Source organism: Haliotis cracherodii, unplaced genomic scaffold, assembly GCF_022045235.1.
Source record: "Haliotis cracherodii isolate W230 unplaced genomic scaffold, xgHalCrac1.p SCAF_5, whole genome shotgun sequence".
Taxonomy (NCBI): domain Eukaryota; kingdom Metazoa; phylum Mollusca; class Gastropoda; order Lepetellida; family Haliotidae; genus Haliotis; species Haliotis cracherodii.
Window position 1 is genome coordinate 66,290,581 of NW_027266308.1, and position 20,769 is coordinate 66,311,349.

Here is a 20,769-nt window from a genome sequence, read left to right on the forward strand (position 1 = left end):
ATTTGTCGTTGTTGAAGATGCATACTTTCCGCAATCTTCTCCTCTGAAGCCACCCGTAGAAACGCATCCAAACTTTTCATGTGTCACATATTTTATTGACGCTTCTTTCTAGTGTCCCGATCCTTTATTGATTGCAAGAAAAACCAATCAGGAGATGAAGCTACATATATTTTAATGACAGTGTGCAGGGGCGGGTCTTTATGGCTTATTGGATGTATCATGGTTATTCAGTACAATTCTGTTTGAAACCTTGCAGTGCTAATATCGGAGGAATCTGCATGCCTCCAACATTTTACTGTGTTATTTAAGGGTGCTAAATGGGTTAAGAACAATTATTTCAAATGTCATGACACTGAGTCAGTTATATTTGTTGTTTAACGCCGCACTCAGCAATATTCCAGCTATATGACGGTGGACCGGACCAGATAATCCAGTGATTGATATCATGAGCATCGATCCACGTAATTGAGATCGATGACATGCATCAACCAAGTCAGCGAGTCTGACCACCCGATCCCGTTAGTCGCTTCTTTCGACAGGCATAGTCGCCATTCACGGCAAGCATGGGTTGCTGAAGACCTATTCTACACCGGATCTTGCACGAGTGCCACCAACAATGTGACTGAGTTGATAAGAACATGTTTTTTCATATGTTTAGTTCGAGATCAGAGCCCTAAACACTACAGAGGATGGGGAGAGACTGCATTCCTTGAGTGTGATCAGTATTGTCCAGTTTGCGGATGGCAGATGTGAGTGTTTTGTTTTTCCTCCGCTAATTAATATTACCTTAAGACATCCAATACAATTCCGTAATGGATCCGGGTCAGAATAGTTAAAGAGACGCTGCTTGTCCTTGAGGTCGAGTCAGTCACATAGGTAGTCACAGTGTATCACCTGGCTGATAGTGTGTCATTGACAATGTGTATTCAGCATTTATAAGTAATATTTTCCTTATTTTGCAGACTTCAGTAATCCGAAAGGTTGGAATCTGAAAACAATGTGAGTTTTCTTGCACATATTATGACACCAAATACTGTTATTGATTTGTGTTTAACTGGTGGTTGGTTTCAATCATTAGACACCGTATTGTCAGGGTATTTCACTGATCGTTTGCCTTTAAATTATGTCTGTATATGAAGTAACCTTGGTTCAAATGAATGACTCTAAGCACCCAACTGAGCGCGTGGGTGAATGGGAACTATCAGGTCCCATCGGCAGTATTTCAGAGCATCGAACATATCGTTTTGGAAAGTTATTCCTGTTAAACGTATGATCAACATAATGTTGTCTGTGACCAGGTTCATATTGACCAATGTTGGTGCTTATTTAACTTACCTATTTTGTCTTAGCTGACTACAAATTTCAAGTGAACTTATGTTAATGTCTGCTTATCTGGAATGAGTTCATTGCGAGCATTTAATTGCTTATTTATTTTTTTCATTGCTTTTATGCCTGCATATTTTGTATATGCAAACATTGTTGTTGTCAGTAGACAATCTGACATTCCCTAGACATTCAGCGACAGGGTCAGTGGGATGCACATGCCTGCCCTCCGTGACAGGAGACCATCCACAGAGACAATACGCACTGTCTGAGTAGAAACATTAACGCCACTGGCATTCGGCGGGTCATTTCTGAGAGTGGTGGCAGTCACGAAGTGATGACCTTTGTACACACTCTGTGATGGAAATCTGTCGACAACATGTCGATTCCGTTCTATGCTGAGGACACTTTGGCTCACACCAAAGACGTTTGCAACGTAACGTTGCTTTGATACAGTTTCAAGCATGCCCGTGCATCTGCCTAATTCTCCTTTGTCACTGAGGGAACCTCTGTCGAAGACGTCTCTGTCGCTGAGGGGGCGTAAAGAAACCAGACAATCAATTATTCAATGGACCAGAAATTCGATAGACAGCACATGCACTGACCCTGTGGAAGGCAAACAACGATATGTCAAGCTTCAACCGCGTCGGCGATGCACAGGCGCAAATACCCTACTGCTTGTAAGCTATCAAATAGTGTGTTCGCGAAAAGGTGAGCGTATTCTACCCCACTGGTGTCACCCGTCATAAACACTTGCAAAAGCAATTATTTACCTGAAAAAACACGGGAACATGTGGCAAAGTCAAAATAGGGGATATAGGGGTATTTTTCACACGTTGCCACTGGATGTCAGTTGTTGGAGACCACCTCTAATTCTAGAGATGTCCTTATAATGTTGTATTAATCTCTCTGCAGATTTTTGTTTCGGACCAACACAAATGGATCTATTGACCTTGTCCATGTCCACCCTGAGGATGAGGACGAGCTGGTGGTCATCAAGAAGGCGGTCACCAGTCTCTTCTCTGTTACTGTCAGGGTATACATTGCGATACTAAATATATAACGTCAAGGCCTGAGATTAATCATTTTCGAGTATCTGCAAAAACATATTGCACTGGGTGTAAAAGCCAAAAAATATATGAATGGCGATGCATAATTATATAATATTAAATAAGAATGCATAAGATTAGCAAATACATTGTACATCAGCAAATTGTTTAGATTTAACATATTTATACACTGCCTACTCTGATGATCTGCTAAGCATATCTATGTAAATCATCAACGTTTCCTCTCTACAGCGCCATGACCTTGTTCTGATATAAGTATATCCAGTTGCTGAGCTTATACTTAATTCAAACCCACATTGATGTATTGTAACGGATATCTTAAATACATTGTGTAAATTATGTATTATTGTTGTAAAGGAAACTGGAGAACGCACGGACTCCTATGAGACCACAGACCGAGATCACCTTGGTAAGTTATCCCTCGTAGCAAAAAATCAACATGTAGTCCAACATCACGAGTTAATCACAGCCATCATAGAGAGAAAGTCCATATGATCTTACAACATGCATAATACTACAATCAGCACACATACATCACACATGGCTTAATTAAAAGAACCACTCCTTGTGTTTGCTAAATGTCTTACGTTTTGTATACTTCTCCAGGCGATCTGACGCACAAGTACAAAGTGGATACGACGCCGTCAGGGAGAACTCTGACTCGTTCCCACTTCAGTCATGACAGGGCAGAGAGAACACACCACAAAGTAAGACCACTCTTGAATTTTATAGATTTAACAGTTCTCTAGATAATACGTTGGAAACATGATGTTGCATGCTTCTCAAGACAAACTGCATGACACTGAATGTAATGAGGGGTTTTCGTAAACAATTCGATCTTCAATCATATTGGGCGAGGGTCTAAATTCACAGCCCTCGTCTACTCAACACCAATCTCCTGTCTGTTGCAGTGCAACTTGCTCTGTACATTGCATTTACTCTCTGTTCTCTTTTTATTCCGGCTTCTTCAGCTCTTCAGCTGGTCTTCAAGCACTCTGAATCAACTCCTTGAACCATGTTTAATCATGGAGGATTTCAAAGGCTACAGTCCACTTTGGGGTGCTTCAAACACTAACACTAAAGACAAATACTGGAGGGTGATATCTCGGTTAACAACGTATGCATAGTTAACGATGACCCCAACACTTATCTGCAGCCTGGTACCTTCTAACACTTCTCTATATTTGTCGCTAACCAATTCTAATCTACTAACTAATTTTAATGGTCAGTCCACAATGACCAATGTGGGAGTGATCATTTCCCAATTATCCTTTCAAGAATAAATCCATCGGATATTTCATCTTCAAGAAGAATTGAAGAAAGGCAATCTGGTCCTTTTTCAAACTCTATGCGCAAATAAGAAAACGAGTGATATTGTTGATCCTATTCCGGTCTTTTGATGACTTTTAAAACAAGGTGCATACCACCTCAGGGCGGCTCGTGATACTGCTACAGGTGTTTAAATATTCATTATCGGTTGCTTTTCCATTTTCTTGATTCCTGTTTAACAACACTGTTAACTATATTTGATCATATCTGGACAATGGATTATGCCCCTTGACCCTTCCAAGATCGCTTACTAGCTGTGTTTGAAAGGCCATAGAAAGCACGGTCAATAACAGATTAATATGGTACTTAGACATATGGTAGCATAATATTATCGGTAAAGTTATTTGGTATAAAAACTAATAGTTATCTAAATTTTGAAATTACTCTGTTTAAGTTTTTTCACATATAAGGAGTATCAAGTGATGCCGTACAACAAAAAGGAAGAAATCTACGAAATAAAGATCGCAAAAAAAAACATAACAATTATCATATTGTAGTGACTGTTAAATGTTTAGGGATAAGGTGAAAAATGTTCTCAGATCAAAAATGTCTAGAAATATTTTTTTATACTGATGATGTTTAGTTGAACTGTTACAGCGATTTACTTAACCCTACTGTGAGGGCTAACTGTTCTGATTTTGAATTGAATTTTTACGGTTTTGTTGGAAAACACTCATGTATTCATTGTACATATTTATCATTTACCGAACATCTTCTGTCTGGCGTAATAATTGAATGTGAAATTACTAAAGCTATTAATTTATTGAATCAGGAAATAAAACAATGGAAGATGGCATACCTTCTAATTTTTTAAAGTCTTTAATAAATTTGCGCTGCTTTATTTTAATACACAGTTCAATAATACACTAGATAATGGTGTATGCTTGGAATATTGGCATCTCTCTTTTCAAGTCTGGTAGTAAAAATGAGCCAAATACTTACAGAGCCATCACACTTTTAGATGTACTGGGCAATGTATTTACAACAATTTTAGGGGGGGAAATGAGAATACGGATGGATGTAATTGTATTAATATATGAGTATCAAACTGCTTTTCGTCCACTTTTCCAACATGAGGCTTCATGCACAATATATCTATGTAAACCAAAAGTGAGATTTGACTGTACGTTCATTAATTTTAGAAAAAAATATGATTTTTGACAGAAACAAACGATTGTATTTGCTACATGGTACGGGTTGCCAAGATAAAAAAAATAATTTCTGCTGTTAAGGTGCGTATAAAGGTCGGAAACTGTAACACAGAGTTGTTCCATTTATCACTTAGTTTACGTGTACTGTTTACTCTTTATTAATGAATTAGCTGATGTCATGTGTGACAATTTTGATCATGGTATACTTGTTACACGGTGTATAAAAGATATAATGTAACTCTGACTGATTGATGAAGTGGTAAAGTTCTCATACACAGTATCATTCTAACAAATACAACTAAATATTTTGGAAGTATTCTGTGATAAATTGGGTTCAGAAGTAAATATGGATAAAAAAAATGGTTGTGTTGAAATGAAATGTGAAAAGTTACTTCTAAGAATTCTAATTATTGAATTGGAAGACCAATGGTCACAACCCGACGTCAGGATCGTCAGATTGTGTGACAGGATCTTCAAGATCGCTTTGTTACTGCTGCGGAAACTTCACGACAGACCATGGGGACACACCAACGACATATTAGTGCGGACTCCGTGCGTCGCCGATTGACGAGCAGACACCTCCACTGTCACAGGCCACACCGAGGACCCATTCTGATACCACGTCATCGCCGAGACCGTCTTCAGTAGGCAACACAACACCAGCATTGGCGCCGCCATCAGGGGAGAAGAGTTATCTTCTCAGAAGAGAGACGTTACTGTCTCTCAACAGCAGATGGCAGAGGTAGAGTCTTGCGGCGCCGTGGGGAACGTTATTCGGATGCTTGTGTTGTTGAGAGAGACTCGTGGGGTGGTCTGAGCATTATGGTGTGGGGTGGAATTGGTCTATCACAGAGGGTCGGCCCTGTGGTCTTCCAGTACATCGGTCCAGGGCGAGGCAATAATGTCACAGCAGCTCGGTACATTGATCAAGTCTTGAGACCACACGCCATACCTCATTTGGCACATCGCCGCAACCACGAGTTTCAGCATGATAACGCCCGTGCCAACACTGCCAGAGCAGCAAGAGACTTCCTCCAGCAGAATGGCATCAGAACCATGCAGTGGCCAGCACTCAGTCCCGATTTAAATCCCATTGAGCACCTGTTGGACGAAATCCAAAGACGGCTGAATGACGTCCGATCAAGGCCGATAATTGCAGCTAAACTGCCTCAGGCTTCCTCAGAGTGTGGGATCAAGTGCCTATGGCCTTCATCAACCACCTCATCCATTCCATGTATCGACGTTGCATCACACGAGATACAGACTCGTGATGCCATTTTTCTCAGAGACTAGTATTGTGTTTCACTGTAAGAACATTTGACACTTTAATTTCAACCCTGATGATCAGTTTTGCCAAGTTTCATCCTTTTAATATGTCTCAAAGTATCTTTACAGTGTTTGGACAAATAAGGTTTCTCATATATCTATCCATGGTGACGTATATCATTTAAGACCGCCCTAGCTGTATTTAATAGAAACATTGCACGTTATTAATGAATTAGCTAATGTAATGTGTGACAATTTGGATCATGGTATATTTGTTACACAGTGTATAAAAGATATAATGTTACTCTAATATTTTGATGAAGTGGTAAAGTTCTCATAGACAGTTACATTCTAACAAATACAACTAAATATTTTGGAAGTATTCTGTGATAAATTGGGTTCAGAAGTAAATATGGATAAAACAAATGGTTCTATTGAAAAGAAATGTGAAAAATAACTTCAAAGAATTCTAATTATTGAACCAGTAATTATTATAATTATCCTGGGATAAGGTTTTCATCAATCAGTCAGCATCATGTGAAACGTTTGCCAGTCAAGCTATTTAATGCCGTTATTCCCGTGTGATCTCTTTTGAGGTGAAACAAATACACTGAGCCGCAAAAGAAACGTCATCCCAAGTGACATTGCATGAAAAGTTGTCATTTAAATATCTGGGTAAGTTTTGTCAAAGTTTCTAAAACTTAACATTACCTTGTCCGGAAAAAATTAAATTTGATGATAAAAAATCAAAGCAGACGTCAATAAAACCGATCACGCAAACGCATCACGGCAACGGCCATGGTAACCCGATGCACGTGAGTTCCGTGCAATTTGAAATGCACATGCGTTCCTCCATTTCTTGCCCTATAAAAATCCATCCAGATCGGATAACATTCCTTCGTTATTGAATTGCTACCACATGCCAAGATTGACAAGAAATCAGCGACATCAAGCCCTTGGACGATTGCAAGCTGGACAAACTGCCCAACATGTAGCAAATGCATTTCAAGCCCACGTTAGGACCATATACAGGCTCCGGCAACGGCACCAGACCACCAACACTACAGATGACCGACCACGTAGTGGAAGACCAATGGTCACAACCCGACGTCAGGATCGTCAGATTGTGCGACAGGATCTTTAAGATCGCTTTGTTACTGCTGCGGAAACTTCACGACAGACCATGGGGACACACTAACGACATATTAGTGCGGACACCGTGCGTCGCCGATTGACGAGCAGACACCTCCACTGTCACAGGCCACACCGAGGACCCATTCTGATACCACGTCATCGCCGAGACCGTCTTCAGTAGGCAACACAACACCAGCATTGGCGCCGCCATCAGGGGAGAAGAGTTATCTTCTCAGAAGAGAGACGTTACTGTCTCTCAACAGCAGATGGCAGAGGTAGAGTCTTGCGGCGCCGTGGGGAACGTTATTCGGATGCTTGTGTTGTTGAGAGAGACTCGTGAGGTGGTCTGAGCATCATGGTGTGGGGTGGAATTGGTCTATCACAGAGGGTCGGCCCTGTGGTCTTCCAGAACATCGGTCCAGGGCGAGGCAATAATGTCACAGCAGCTCGGTACATTGATCAAGTCTTGAGACCACACGCCATACCTCATTTGGCACATCGCCGCAACCACGAGTTTCAGCATGATAACGCCCGTGCCAACACTGCCAGAGCAGCAAGAGACTTCCTCCAGCAGAATGGCATCAGAACCATGCAGTGGCCAGCACTCAGTCCCGATTTAAATCCCATTGAGCACCTGTTGGACGAGATCCAAAGACGGCTGGATGACTGCCGACCAAGGCCGATAATTGCAGCTAAACTGCCTCAAGCGTTCCTCAGAGTGTGGGATCAAGTGCCTATGGCCTTCATCAACTACCTCATCCATTCCATGTATCGACGTTGCACGGCAGTCAGCAATGCACATGACGGACACACGAGATACTGACGCGTGATGCCATTTTCTCAGAGACTAGTGTTTTGTTTCACTGTAAGAACATTTGACACTTTAACATCAACCCTGATGATCAGTTTTGCCAAGTTTCATCTTTTTAATATGTCTCAAAGTATCTTTACAGTGTTTGGACAAATAAGGTTTCTCATATATCTATCCATGGTTACGTAAACCATTTACGGCCGCCCTAACTGTATTTAAGAAACATTGCACCTATACTGCGTTTTGGATCAGCCTTTTTATACATGAAAAGAATCGTTAGAATTGGTAATTGCTTCAAAATAATTTTAATACATCTCTTTTCTACCTGCTGTCTCCTCCTCCTTGTCAATTGGTATTACAATAAAGGCGACAGAACCCTTTCCATATTCATAAGAAATCTCTGCCCAAAACGGATTTGATTGTACAATTTCGACTATAAAGCCGGTAGACCCGACCTTTACCAAACTAATGAAATCAGAGACAAATTATACTCTTCAAATGAAACTTGACATAGATGTAAAACCACTTTTTGCCAAATATCTAAAATAATTACATTAAATGAGAACCAAAAAAGTCAAACAGAAAGATGATGTGTCTATGATTCGCGAAAACACATTCAAAGCGCATAAACGTAGCGTTTGGGGATCAATTTTACAGCTGTAAACCGCCTGTAAAACCGCCTGTAAATCACGTTCAGCACAGGATCCTGCATTTAGGCATGCAGGCCCCCCTGCTGAATGGGTATAAAAATCCACATCAACGGCTGTTCATACAGTCCTTATAACGGCAGTAAAGGTGGTGACAGAATGCCAAGACTGAATGCAGCTCAACGGAACAACGCCATTGGGAGATTACAAGCTGGAGGAACTCAGCAAGAAGTGGCCAGGCACTTTGGCGTATCCAGACAGACAATCTCCGCACTGTGGACCCGATACAACAACACCAAAAGAGTTGACGACAGAGCAAGGTCAGGAAGACCAAGGGTGACAACCCAAGCACAAGATCGATATATCCGGCTGCGACACCTCCGAGACCGCACTACCACAGCCACGTCTACAACCACACAGATCCCTAGGGTACGCAGAATATCAGATCAAACGGTACGCAACAGACTGAGGGAGGCTGGACATTTTGTACGAAGACCTGTTCGACGTCTTGTATTGACCCCGTGTCCTCTGGCGGACCGTCTGTTTTGGTGCCAACAGAGGGTTAGATGGGACGTGCAAGGTGGAGAAATGTACTGTTCACTGACGAGTCCCGTTTCCTACTCACACGTGCTGATGGGCGCACACGTGTCTACAGACGTCGGGGTGAACGTTACGCCCCCAAATGTGTGCAGCAGGTTGTCCCTTTTGGCGGCGGGAGTGTCTCAGTATGGGCAGGATTTCATCACGGTGGTAGGACGCCTCTCGTGCATGTGGCAGGTGCATTGACAGGTGTGCGTCACAGAGACTTGATCCTACAGCCTTATGTTCTTCCTCACGTCAAAGTTCATGGCGGACAGTTCCAGCAGGACAACGCTCGACCGCATATTGCACGTGTTTGTCAGGACTTCTTACAACACAGCAACATCCAGACATTACCTTGGCCAGCCCGGTCACCAGATTTGTCCCCGATTGAGCGTCTGTAGGACGAGTTGGATTGACGCGTTCACAGAAGGAATCCACCTCCCCAAACACTTCCGGCGCTTCTTGATGCACTTCAGCATGAATGGCAGCACATCCAACAGCGTGTTATTGACAACTTGATTGCATCTATGGGTAGTCGGTGTCAAACGGTGATTGATGCTACGTGGTGGGCACAACCGATACTGACATTTACTGTACCCCATGTGACATTAACTGTATCGTGTACGTGTGTCTGTCTAGGTGACACGATTAATGTTTTGAACATTGTGTACATTGATCTTCGAACAGTGTTTCAATTATGGTTTCTGTGTCCTATTTTAAAACAGTCGCATTATTTTACATTTTGAAAGTCAGTGTCAAGTTTCTTTTTTTTAAGAGTATAATTTACAGTACCAGCAAGAATATAATCAGATTAGTTTTCACTAGTTTTAATAGAACACTCGATTATTTCATCATTACTGTATGACTGCAATATTGCCGATGCGATGTAACATTTTAACTTATTCACTCACTCTTAAACAATTCGCTTGTCATTTACTGACACGTGTGCGTCAATGTTTCAATAAGTCAGTGCAAGGTCATACCTTTATACCTACTTTCATAAAAGGGTTTATGCAGGATCGTTTTCCTGGCAATAATTATGCTTAGCATTTGCTAACTAGGTTTGTCTAAAAAAATATGTATTTAATATATGCTACCATAATACCAAGACTCAATATCTAAGTGATACGTAAACAGACGTTCCTCCAGAAATAAATAAGTCATCAAAACATTGATCAAACATCAACAACTGATTAATTTTAGCATTGTTTCATTACAGCAATCATGCACCATTTTTCTAAAACTTCCATTTGCACAAGTTCTGAAAACACATGTGCTAAATAACATATTACATTTGCGCAGACTCTACACTACCAGGATGACGGAACGTTACACAGAGGTCTCGCCTATGACAAAATCCTCTTGAAAGAAAAGCATATTGTGAAGGAAAAAGCAAGGTCAGAAAATACCTCTCTAGTCTTTCTATTAATGTCATCTTAATGTTCTTCAATGCATGTATTCGTAGTACATTTTCCGGAATAGTATTGTTGAAAAGGCGAGGTCAGATAACAAAATATATTTAGTTTTATCTTAGATATGGTCCTTGCCTTCCTCATAGGCTTTTTTGTTATAGTGTCTTCGGGTAATAAGAAAAAGATAAAATACTAGTTGTATAAAACGATAAAACGAATGTGCATGAACACAAATGTTGAGTCCAGCTGATGTTTTTTACGTATTTATTTTTCAAGAGCGTTACAACCGGGAGAGAAGGTCCACGAGATATCGACGTCCGGGGGTACGTGCTAAAGCTGAGATTATTAAATGCAATTGAGATGTTGAAACATATATTACGTTTATCGTTAAAGAGGTAAGTAATTATAATAAGCATAAAAGTAATTATAAAACACATATAAACACAGACAAGTTATGTTTAAAATTCTTCATTTGAACAGATTTTCCTGAAATATGGACTGCTTCAACAACTACCATTCAATTGGACGGGAAAAGGTTCGTTTTTGAAATGTTGTTGTGCATTGTATCAAAACTACGGGACGACGTGAAAGAGTATTCAATAGAATTAGGGTGTTGTGTGAACAGCCGTTTGTTCTGTACAGGATATTAAATGATAATGTTCATTCTTTGGCAACAATGTGTATCATTTATGATATGTTTCATTATAGCTATGTCAACAGTCCACTGAAGGATAATGATGTGCAGGGTCTGGCTCGGGATACACTTGAAATTAAAATGGTGAGTGCAGACTTCATAGCCTTTCAAACAAATACATATCTGTGTTGGATGTTGTGTGCTGGATAATAATGTATTCCGGGGTAGATTTGGTCTCCCATAACCTATGCCTGCCTATGATTTGTGACAAGTGATTGTGTGTCATCCTGCCCTTCCCAGATTTAGCGTTGCTCGTAATATCTGGTTTATCTAGTCTAGACTCATTTATTTATAGACTGATTTGATATGGCTGGAATATTGCTGTTAAACAAAATTGACTCACACTGCTGATAGTATTGTGATGACTCTTATCATTGCAGAGAAAGGCGCATAAACGGATCCACGACGTGCGACAGAACATTTCTCATTACCTGCAGTGTGTTCATATGTATCCCGAGAAAGGTAAACACTATCAGTATATGGAATCCTACTCATATACTGTGGTAAATTCCATTTGATAGAATGAATGATTGAATATTGCTTTACGCCGCATCAACGATACTACAGCTATTCGCGGCGAGGATCCGTCATCCATGTGCAGATAAAGAACACAAATAGGAAAATAGAAGGAAAAAGGAAAATAGAAAATATCAGTCACAGAAAAAATGAGGAAAACTATATATATATTTGGACTAAAATCTATTTTTTGCCATAATGATTTGCCGAATTTCTTTTAAGAATACTAAAATCCTAAGGTTCTGAACTTGAGTAAAATAAGTAAAAAGTTCTTTCATAGTAGACACATCGAAATATTTCAGACGGATTAAAACTGTATCCACACAGCCATTTGAAAGAAACGAAATTAATATTTCTCTCATTTCTAATGGAATAATAGGAACCAAATTTTTCAACAACATCCCAAAGCTATTAAGTGAATATTAATGAATACAGTCAGAAGGTATTTGCAAAACACAAAAGAAAATCCACATTATCATCACAATTTATGTGTCAAATGCCTTCCTTGTTTTCATCTAATGTTATTACTTTTTCACTAATCATTGAGCTGACCGTGTTATTTTTCTTGGACCAACATGTTCAATAACTACAATCCAATGTCTCAAGTTTCACTATTACTTGAAAGTTTTATCACCGACGCCCACCGTATCATGTGTATGTCCTATCGATATTCTGTAAAGGTGACGCTAACCGGACACAGTGTGTGCAGGAGCTCCGGGAGATATTGCAAGCACTACACAAAGAGGACTACAAGGAGTTTGTTCACTCAGTTCTCAACGTGTCTTGTGGGGCAGCGGAGACTAACTGTTCGGTAGAAAGACTCGTCTTCATAGATATCGTCGCACGAATTGCTGATGAAATATCCCAAGAAGTGATCGTCAAACATGTTCTCAACAGGACAGACCCTGATGAAGAGGAGCTACGGCATGTGTTCATACACTGCATTGCAATTCAGAAGCCGATCGTGGTTGGTATATATTTACCGGGACACCTTTGATATGAATTGTAATTGACCTCATAAAGTTATGTTGGTTCAATAATAATACTCATATTCTTAAAACACAGAATCATGATATTTTCTTATTTGTAACAATTGAATTAATTATATATAAGACTGCGTCCGTGGTCTACAGGATACAGGGTCTCCACGGAGAGCGGCCGCGTCATACCAAAATGCGTTGAAAGATGGTACTTGCTGTTACCAGCCTCGCACTCGGCAGTAAGGGGCTACAACAAGGAATGGTCGGCAGTGGTCAGGAGAGTTGGGTATTCATGTTAATCTGCGGCATGGTATCTCAATGAGCTAGCACTATAAAACGCAAGCACACATACACACACACACGCATGAACGTACACATACACACACACACGCACGCACACGCACACACACACCTACATGCACGTCGCTATTTAAGTGCAATAATAACTTCACCTCATCACATATATAAAATTAAGAAATATTCATTCTCATTTTAGCAAGTGGTCCAAGCTGTAGAGGATTACTGCTTTGGTATTGGAGATCAGCATCATGGTATGTCATTAGAACATGGATAAATACAAGCCGAATATGACTCATAATGAAAAAAGGCTAGTCGCTGATATTTTACAGTGTATCATTTTTAGTCCTTCTTCGTATTGGTCTTCTTTGTTTGAAATGTTTTTATTACTATTTGACAGGGTCAATCAATCTGACAGTGGTACAGACACGGGCGTGTTTAGCCATAGGATCTCTTGCCAGGAATCTCCATCTGTACTCGAATTCCTCTGATGCTGTCAGACTGGTTGGGAAGATCGAGTCATGGATTACTAAACATGAAATGCGTAAATAGACTAACTCTCATTAATGTGCTACAATATTAACGTGCAGACGTGTAGAAGTTAAAAGAATTCTCAAAATCGTAGGGTTTATATTAGGTGATATGTTACATAATGTTCATACACCTGTCACCTTCAAAACTAAGTTCTTTGTTGAATCAATCATAGCACAGGAAAGCGTTTAAGCGGAGAGGGGGCGGTCGGGTAGCCTAGTGGTTAAGCATACTCTCGTCATTCTGAAGACACGGGTTCGATTCCCCACATGGGTACAATGTGTGAAGACCATTTATGGTGTCCCCCGTCGTGATTTTGCTTGAATATTGCTAAAAGCGGCGTACAAAATACTCACTCACGCATTTAACAGACATATATCTACCTGTGCTGCTTTAAACGCGATGTACCAACCTGCTAGGGTAACGTACGCCACCTGAAGACATGGGTTCCACCAAAAGGGTGTCATGTGTCTAGGTTGTGCATTACTTTCCGCTTTCCATCCACATACTAGCATAATGTGTTGTAACAAAAATACTGTTTAAACCCACCAAACACCAGCTCAGACGTACATAATGATATACAGAGTTATTTTAAAGTGTATGCTCTGTGTTCACAGATCCGCACTACAGACACAAAAGGTCAGTCCATATTGGAAAAGATAGTCACTACATTATTTCCAAGAAAATACTGCTCCACAGCCTAGGAAATGCTGGGCACCCACAATCACTTAACAGGATCATCTCCCATACTTCCCCTGGGCAGGGTCACCACGACTGGAGACGTGCGGCAGTTGAGGCACTCAGACACTATCGGTGTAACCAGGTAAAAAAGAACAACTGAACAACATAAAGCACAGATGTGTTCAACTTAAAGTTCATAAAAATATTTTGCAAGGACAGACATCAGGTCACTATACATGTAACAAATTTAAACATGTAACATTCATATACGTACATATAATTCTGAACTTTTTTAACAGAGTGCGGGAGCATTGCTTGAGAGTGCTCTTCGAGACGACAAGCAGAGTGTGAGAAGAGCGGCCAAATATCTGTACATCAGGCACCCAAGGGCAAACAACCTGACACGTGAACAAGAAAACATCATTCTCAGGTATTGGGATTGTCCCCGAAACGTTCTTCGAAATAGACTCTAATAGAAGACATAAAGAATGCTAAACGAGGTCTTGTGTAATACCAGAACTATTCATAAAGTTGGTATTACACAGGATCGAGTTTACCATTATATTTATTACTTGCCGTGTATAGTTCAGTTTCACTATCGTCAGTAAATAGGCTGCAGGCATCTACGCGATGTACGGCACAATCCAATTTAACAGAACAATACTTCAAACACATTAAATGTTGACACCTGTTAATTTCATACCATACATCTTCACACCTTTAGTATTCAGGGCCCGCTCGACAAAGCTATCGCAGTTGAGCGTAACATACATACGTAACATAGACTTATGTCGACTTATGTGGAACTGGCCCCACACAACAAGGTTTACAAACACGTCACAATACCGTGTGACGTATTTGTGAATTATTGTTGCAAGATATATCAGCGAGACAATGTCATGTGACGTCAACCTAGTAACAAGGTTGACAGGTCCAACGAGTGTGCATAAGCTCCTCTCAGTGATATATAATCTCTACACGCAATGTCATTTAATAATCCCAGGGATGTTGAGAGTTTTCAATGTGTTTTTGAAACTGGTTCCCGAAGTACATAAGCACGCGCTTTGATATGAATGTGATTAATTTGATATTGTGTAATACCAGCTTATTGTTATTAAACAGTGTTATCTTCAACGGGCGGGGAATATGAACGTGATTGCATATGAGACACACTTTGACTACTGTATATCTATTATAAAATTCCTTCATAAGGTTCTGAACCATGTTCTTTCTCACAACTTTATTGAACTTTATTGAAACCAAACAACATATCCATCTTGGTGATGTGGCAAGGGTTATACTTGAAATGCGTTTGATTATGTTTCAGTCACACATACGCATGGCCAGTCATTGCAAGACTAAGGAGAAGTGTGTTAGATGCTATTCTCTTCCAGTTTAGAATAGGCTTGCCACGCGTGGACTGGAAAAAGGAGATAGGAAGCAGTGCAATTGGGGCCAGTTTCGGTGTCCTTTTTGAGAATGAAATGTCTGCAGTGTTCCGTAAGTTGTATACAAAACGACTAACATTATGCTGATTCCGGATTCCAGCCACTTAGTAGTATATCAGATGAGGAACACTAATATAAGTTGACTGATGTTGTCCAAAGATTCCTATTTTCTATTTACAGTGTCTGAGTTTTAATTATCAGTGGAATCCCCCTTTGCCAATACACGCACGTGTATTTTACCGACCGATTACGCTTCTTTTTGCGTAAAAACTAATCAGTCCTTCTTTGAATATGTGTTTACCTTGTTTGAAACAACTTGCGTTTTACTGAAGCCAAACCATGTGTCCTGCATGAAGAACGTTATTTTTCAATTAATGTGTTTTCTTGAAATATCATGGGTCATTTGCTTACATGAATTATGTGTATTTTATATATACATTAGAAACAACTGCTGTGCGTCCATGAGGTGCACACTGCTGTGATATTCAACGATAAAACTTCTTTTTTTCACAAGACAGAGTGATCTTCTTTCAGGGCCTCTTAGCGGTTTTATTGATATTGATATCCATGACAAATTATGGGCTGAGGCACACATCGGCATCATTGGATTACATATCGACATCCTCCTAATTGAACTGTGTTACAAGGGCAGACTGGAATACAACGCAAACAAATTTAAGGTAAGTATTAAAATGTGTCTTTATTTTTTTCGTTAAACCTAGCAAATCCAACGATAATATATGAACAAACCTAGAATCATATACTAAATTCTATTCCAGGACATGAGCGTCGGGTTAGCACAGAACCTTGCAGGGGCCTACGATGACATGGCTAAACAGATCATGAAGCCGATGACCGATGAAGCCACTAGAATGACCTCTCAGTTTTTGGAACCTGATGGCAAAACCACGAAGAGCAACTTTGATCCACTTGCAAGAGCAGTAAAAGATATACCAGCCAAAACAGATGAAGCCCTGTCCTCGGTGTTGGAACTAAATACTCTCACTCAGCAGTATCAAAGTATGCCATGGGTGACCCGACTACAACAAGCCGTGGATCATGCACAAGCGTTGGTAGAAGGGATAAATACTGATGCCCTCAATTTCTACAAGGTAATAATGATACTACATTTCTATTACATGCATGTGTTTTTGAAATGGATGGGCTTTTAAAACATTATGCGTTTTCTGTTTACATATCTAAAATCTCTGTGGATTCCGGGTTAGAATTGGTTCTCAGCAACATATGCTGGTCGTAAGAGGCGACTAAATGGATCGTGTGGGTCATGTTCGGTGCCTTGGCCGATTACTCAGTCGTTTGACAGTCAGATCAGTCACTGTAAAGACGGGTCCAGACTTAATTATGTACACGCCGTCGTCAAATTGCTAGAATATTTTCATTAAAGTGGCAAGAAACACACGCACGCACGCACGCACGCACGCACGCACGCACACGCACGCACCCACACACACACACTCTAACTCACTCACTCACTCATTCACGGCGGCATGTGATGTTGCTTCTAATATCAATCACCGCTTTGTCCGGTTTATAATTGAGTATTTACAGACTATCGTCTTATAACTAAATATTGATGAGTGCTGCCTTATAAACAATCTAATTAACGATCATTCTGTCAATCAGAAAAGTCTCAACATCAACAATTAAGGTGTAAGCAAATTCCACCATAAAATGTACTTTTACAATAATGTACGTAATATACAAACGTATATCATAATGACATCATTTGTTGAGCAGTTGTCCAGTCCTGTGTATATATGTTTATATTTATATATACAAAACTTTTGTATTTTTATTAATGGAATCTGGTAAATCTTTTGCTAGAGGTCACTTGAATTCAAACGATGAAACATGGTCAAATTTCAAGAAATTTTCGATTAATTCTGAGCATTGTCCTGCCACCTATGAATGATTTTTAATGATTAATTCATTACCTGTTAAATGTCACGGTTGTGTCAATGTCAAGATTAGTTTGAAGGTCAAAAAGTGATGGTCTTACATGTGATTGGATGACGTGGAAGGTCAAGGTAACTCAATATTAGGGCGTCAAACACTTGAAACTCATTATATATGATCCCTGGGGAGGACGTCTCACTCACATCAACTATCGGGTGACATCTTTATGAGTTCAAGTAACTAGACATTAAATTATGGAACATGTTTCAAATTTCATGACTTTTCAGATTCATCTACGAAGACTCAATGCTTTTTACAATCAAAGTAACTGACTAAAAGCCTGTCACATGTCATGTATTTGTTAAATGTCAAAATCGGTTTGAGGGTCTTTCACTCAAGAAATTACTTGACTTCACTGTCAACATTTCACAACTTTTGATGTAGAATCGTGCATACTCTTTCACAATAGCCTGATGGGACTTTGATGACAACATTCAAGGTATCAAGCTTTCAAAACGTTTATAGTAGACATGTGGAGGACATTTCCAAATTTGATGCATTAGTGACAAAAATTGTGTCCAATGCAATTCCTTATTTTGACTGGCACCATGGTGAAAATTGACTTGCCTTTGTGTGTGTTTGTGATAGTGATGCTAACACATGCTCATGATATAGACGGAATCGTACAATCGACTCTGCTATTAGTAGAGTTTTCTTATGATATGGAAAAGGTTTTGTCGCTTTTATTTTATTTTTCAGTATGAATACGGAAAAGTGTGGGAACTTAATATTTGTAACACCACATGCGTTTGGAAGAAGTTTCGCATCGCATATGATTGCTTGTTGTTGAATGTCACTCTCTGGGATTTTAGCGTCCCCGAACTCTCGTGAAAACATGATATCTTGAGCATATATAATTGGAATTTGACAAAACTTACATACATGGCAGTTCAATCCTGAAATTAAAAGTCAGGGTTATTAAACCGGAAAAGCATATAACTTTGGTACTGAGGTAGCCAGAGGCCGCACTGCATTGGTCACGTGGTTTCATTAGCCAGAAGTGATGCCATTGAATGGAAGTGCTACCATCTTTGTTATTACGGCTTTTGACTTTCTGTTGCATTGGGCAAATGTGAGGCCAACTATTACCTCACGATGTCAAAATGGTTCATGATACATGTTCCTCATGTGGAAATGTCAGGACACTCGGGAAAAGATGGGATGGGGGCTGCTCCTGTTTTTGCATGTAATCCAAACACCTTTCAGGTATAGTTTCGAAATTACAGAAAATATCTGACGCAAGTATCGTGGCCTTGCCGGTGGGAGAGAAGGAAATAATGGATAGTGTCAACTCAGCAACCAAACTGATGGGCAAAATATCCAAATATCCAAAGCAAGCATTCTCACACTTGGAAAAGGCCAAACTTGGGTAATCTTATTTTTTCCATTACTTACACGTTAATAATGAAAACGAAATGTGTTTATGGGATCCCAATTCATCAACCTCACTGGTGTCAACAAAAGTAAACATCCATTAACATGCCCAATGGTTTTTAAATTTTATACACATTGGCATATTTCTAAAGTTTCATTTCCATGTATTTCCCTCATCACGTTTTCAATAGTTTAATGAATTACTTACTAATTGACAAAATATAAATTTCAGATTCCAGCTTGGAATGGGTAGAATTTTTTCAGGAAATTCTATCATCAGAAAAGCAACTTCTTTGCTGAAAGGTGACTTCATTTTATCATTTATTCTTTAAACATGAATCAATATAGTATGGGTTGCATAAAGGTTGTCAAAATAGCAATTAGCCTCGGTTAGTTTTGACCATTAATAAGATATAACGTATGTATCTTGCAAGAATTTTGTCTACGAAGAAATCAAGGAAACCTGTATCTGTATGCAATGTTTCCACCCAAAATAGAACAAATTGTTAGTGCAATCGGATTAACTATGCAAAATGGGGACGAAACTTTCCCGACTGAAGTTTTTTTCATCTGTATTAAAGACAATTATAATTAGTATTATTGTTGTTGTTATTTTATAAAATCATTCAGATGAGATTGTACATGTCAGTTTATTATCAATTTACAAAACAAAAAAACAAACGCATTTCATTGCATGTTCCTAATATTCCAAAGTATATCTTCAATATATTCAACGGATAATGCTTTTAATGCAATGCAAGAACGTACTCGGTATGTTATGATTTCACCGTGAAAAAAATCCTTTCTGGAATTATTGTGTCTACAAGTGGGGTTGTTTTAAAAGGAGTATTTTCTTTCAAAAATCCAAGGCATGCTCGTTAGAACATTTAAAAATATTAATTATATCCTGAACTGTTATCGATATTGCACATAGGTGGAAAGATGTGGGGTAGTGTCTAAACAGCAGCGTGCAGTCCCCAATTTACTTGTCATATGTTTAGTCACTGAAAATACATCATTATTGAAGGGCAAAGTTCATCGTGGATGTCCGCGGGAAGCGACATTACCCACGTCATGTCTTCAGTGAAGAGCGTTTTGTCATCTGGGTTCAAAAGACACAGGAGGAAGAAGAGGACGCCTTCGCCGTTTCATCAGGTTAATGATCTTCTCGACAAAGTGGTACGTACAGCTCAAAGCAAGATCTGTCTCTTAAACTGAATTATTCAAAAGTGGTAAGTAATATAATACTCGGAACTCTATGATCAAACGGCATCTCATGTATATATGTTATGAGGTGTTTTACCAATTGAAACCCCAAGGTTAACCCTGAACACGTAAGACCAATGAGTAATACACAAATTATACGTAAGCACACAATTGTAGATTTACAATCACAATAGGCAATCTAATGGGTCAGATGGGTGGTAGCAGTTCACTGCCGAATATCGTGAAATAGTCTCTGCTTTTGTGTTTGAAACTGGCAAGAATTGGATGTTTTCAGATACACGAATGTAGGTATCCCAGGTGCATTGGACAGGTAGACACG

The 20,769-nt window shown here is 39.6% G+C and overlaps 1 protein-coding gene and 1 long non-coding RNA gene across 2 annotated transcripts in view; both read left to right on the forward strand.

Moving 5' to 3' along the window:
• Positions 1–2,756: 2,756 nt before the first annotated feature.
• LOC139442713 (uncharacterized) lies at positions 2,757–10,701 on the forward strand. Its single transcript, XR_011651699.1, has 3 exons — positions 2,757–2,802; positions 3,000–3,100; positions 10,616–10,701. It is a non-coding gene; the product is annotated as an uncharacterized lncRNA (long non-coding RNA).
• Positions 10,702–11,218: 517 nt separating this feature from the next.
• Positions 11,219–20,769, forward strand: part of LOC139443841 (uncharacterized) — a 41,091-nt gene continuing 31,540 nt past the window's right edge. The window contains exons 1-13 of the mRNA XM_071224743.1: positions 11,219–11,260; positions 11,800–11,881; positions 12,616–12,902; positions 13,412–13,466; positions 13,613–13,756; positions 14,361–14,566; positions 14,724–14,854; positions 15,752–15,924; positions 16,407–16,552; positions 16,652–16,984; positions 19,076–19,218; positions 19,456–19,526; positions 20,251–20,402. Of these exons, the coding sequence (XP_071080844.1) occupies positions 11,219–11,260; positions 11,800–11,881; positions 12,616–12,902; positions 13,412–13,466; positions 13,613–13,756; positions 14,361–14,566; positions 14,724–14,854; positions 15,752–15,924; positions 16,407–16,552; positions 16,652–16,984; positions 19,076–19,218; positions 19,456–19,526; positions 20,251–20,402 (1,965 nt within the window). The remainder of the gene's footprint in view (positions 11,261–11,799; positions 11,882–12,615; positions 12,903–13,411; positions 13,467–13,612; positions 13,757–14,360; positions 14,567–14,723; positions 14,855–15,751; positions 15,925–16,406; positions 16,553–16,651; positions 16,985–19,075; positions 19,219–19,455; positions 19,527–20,250; positions 20,403–20,769) is intronic.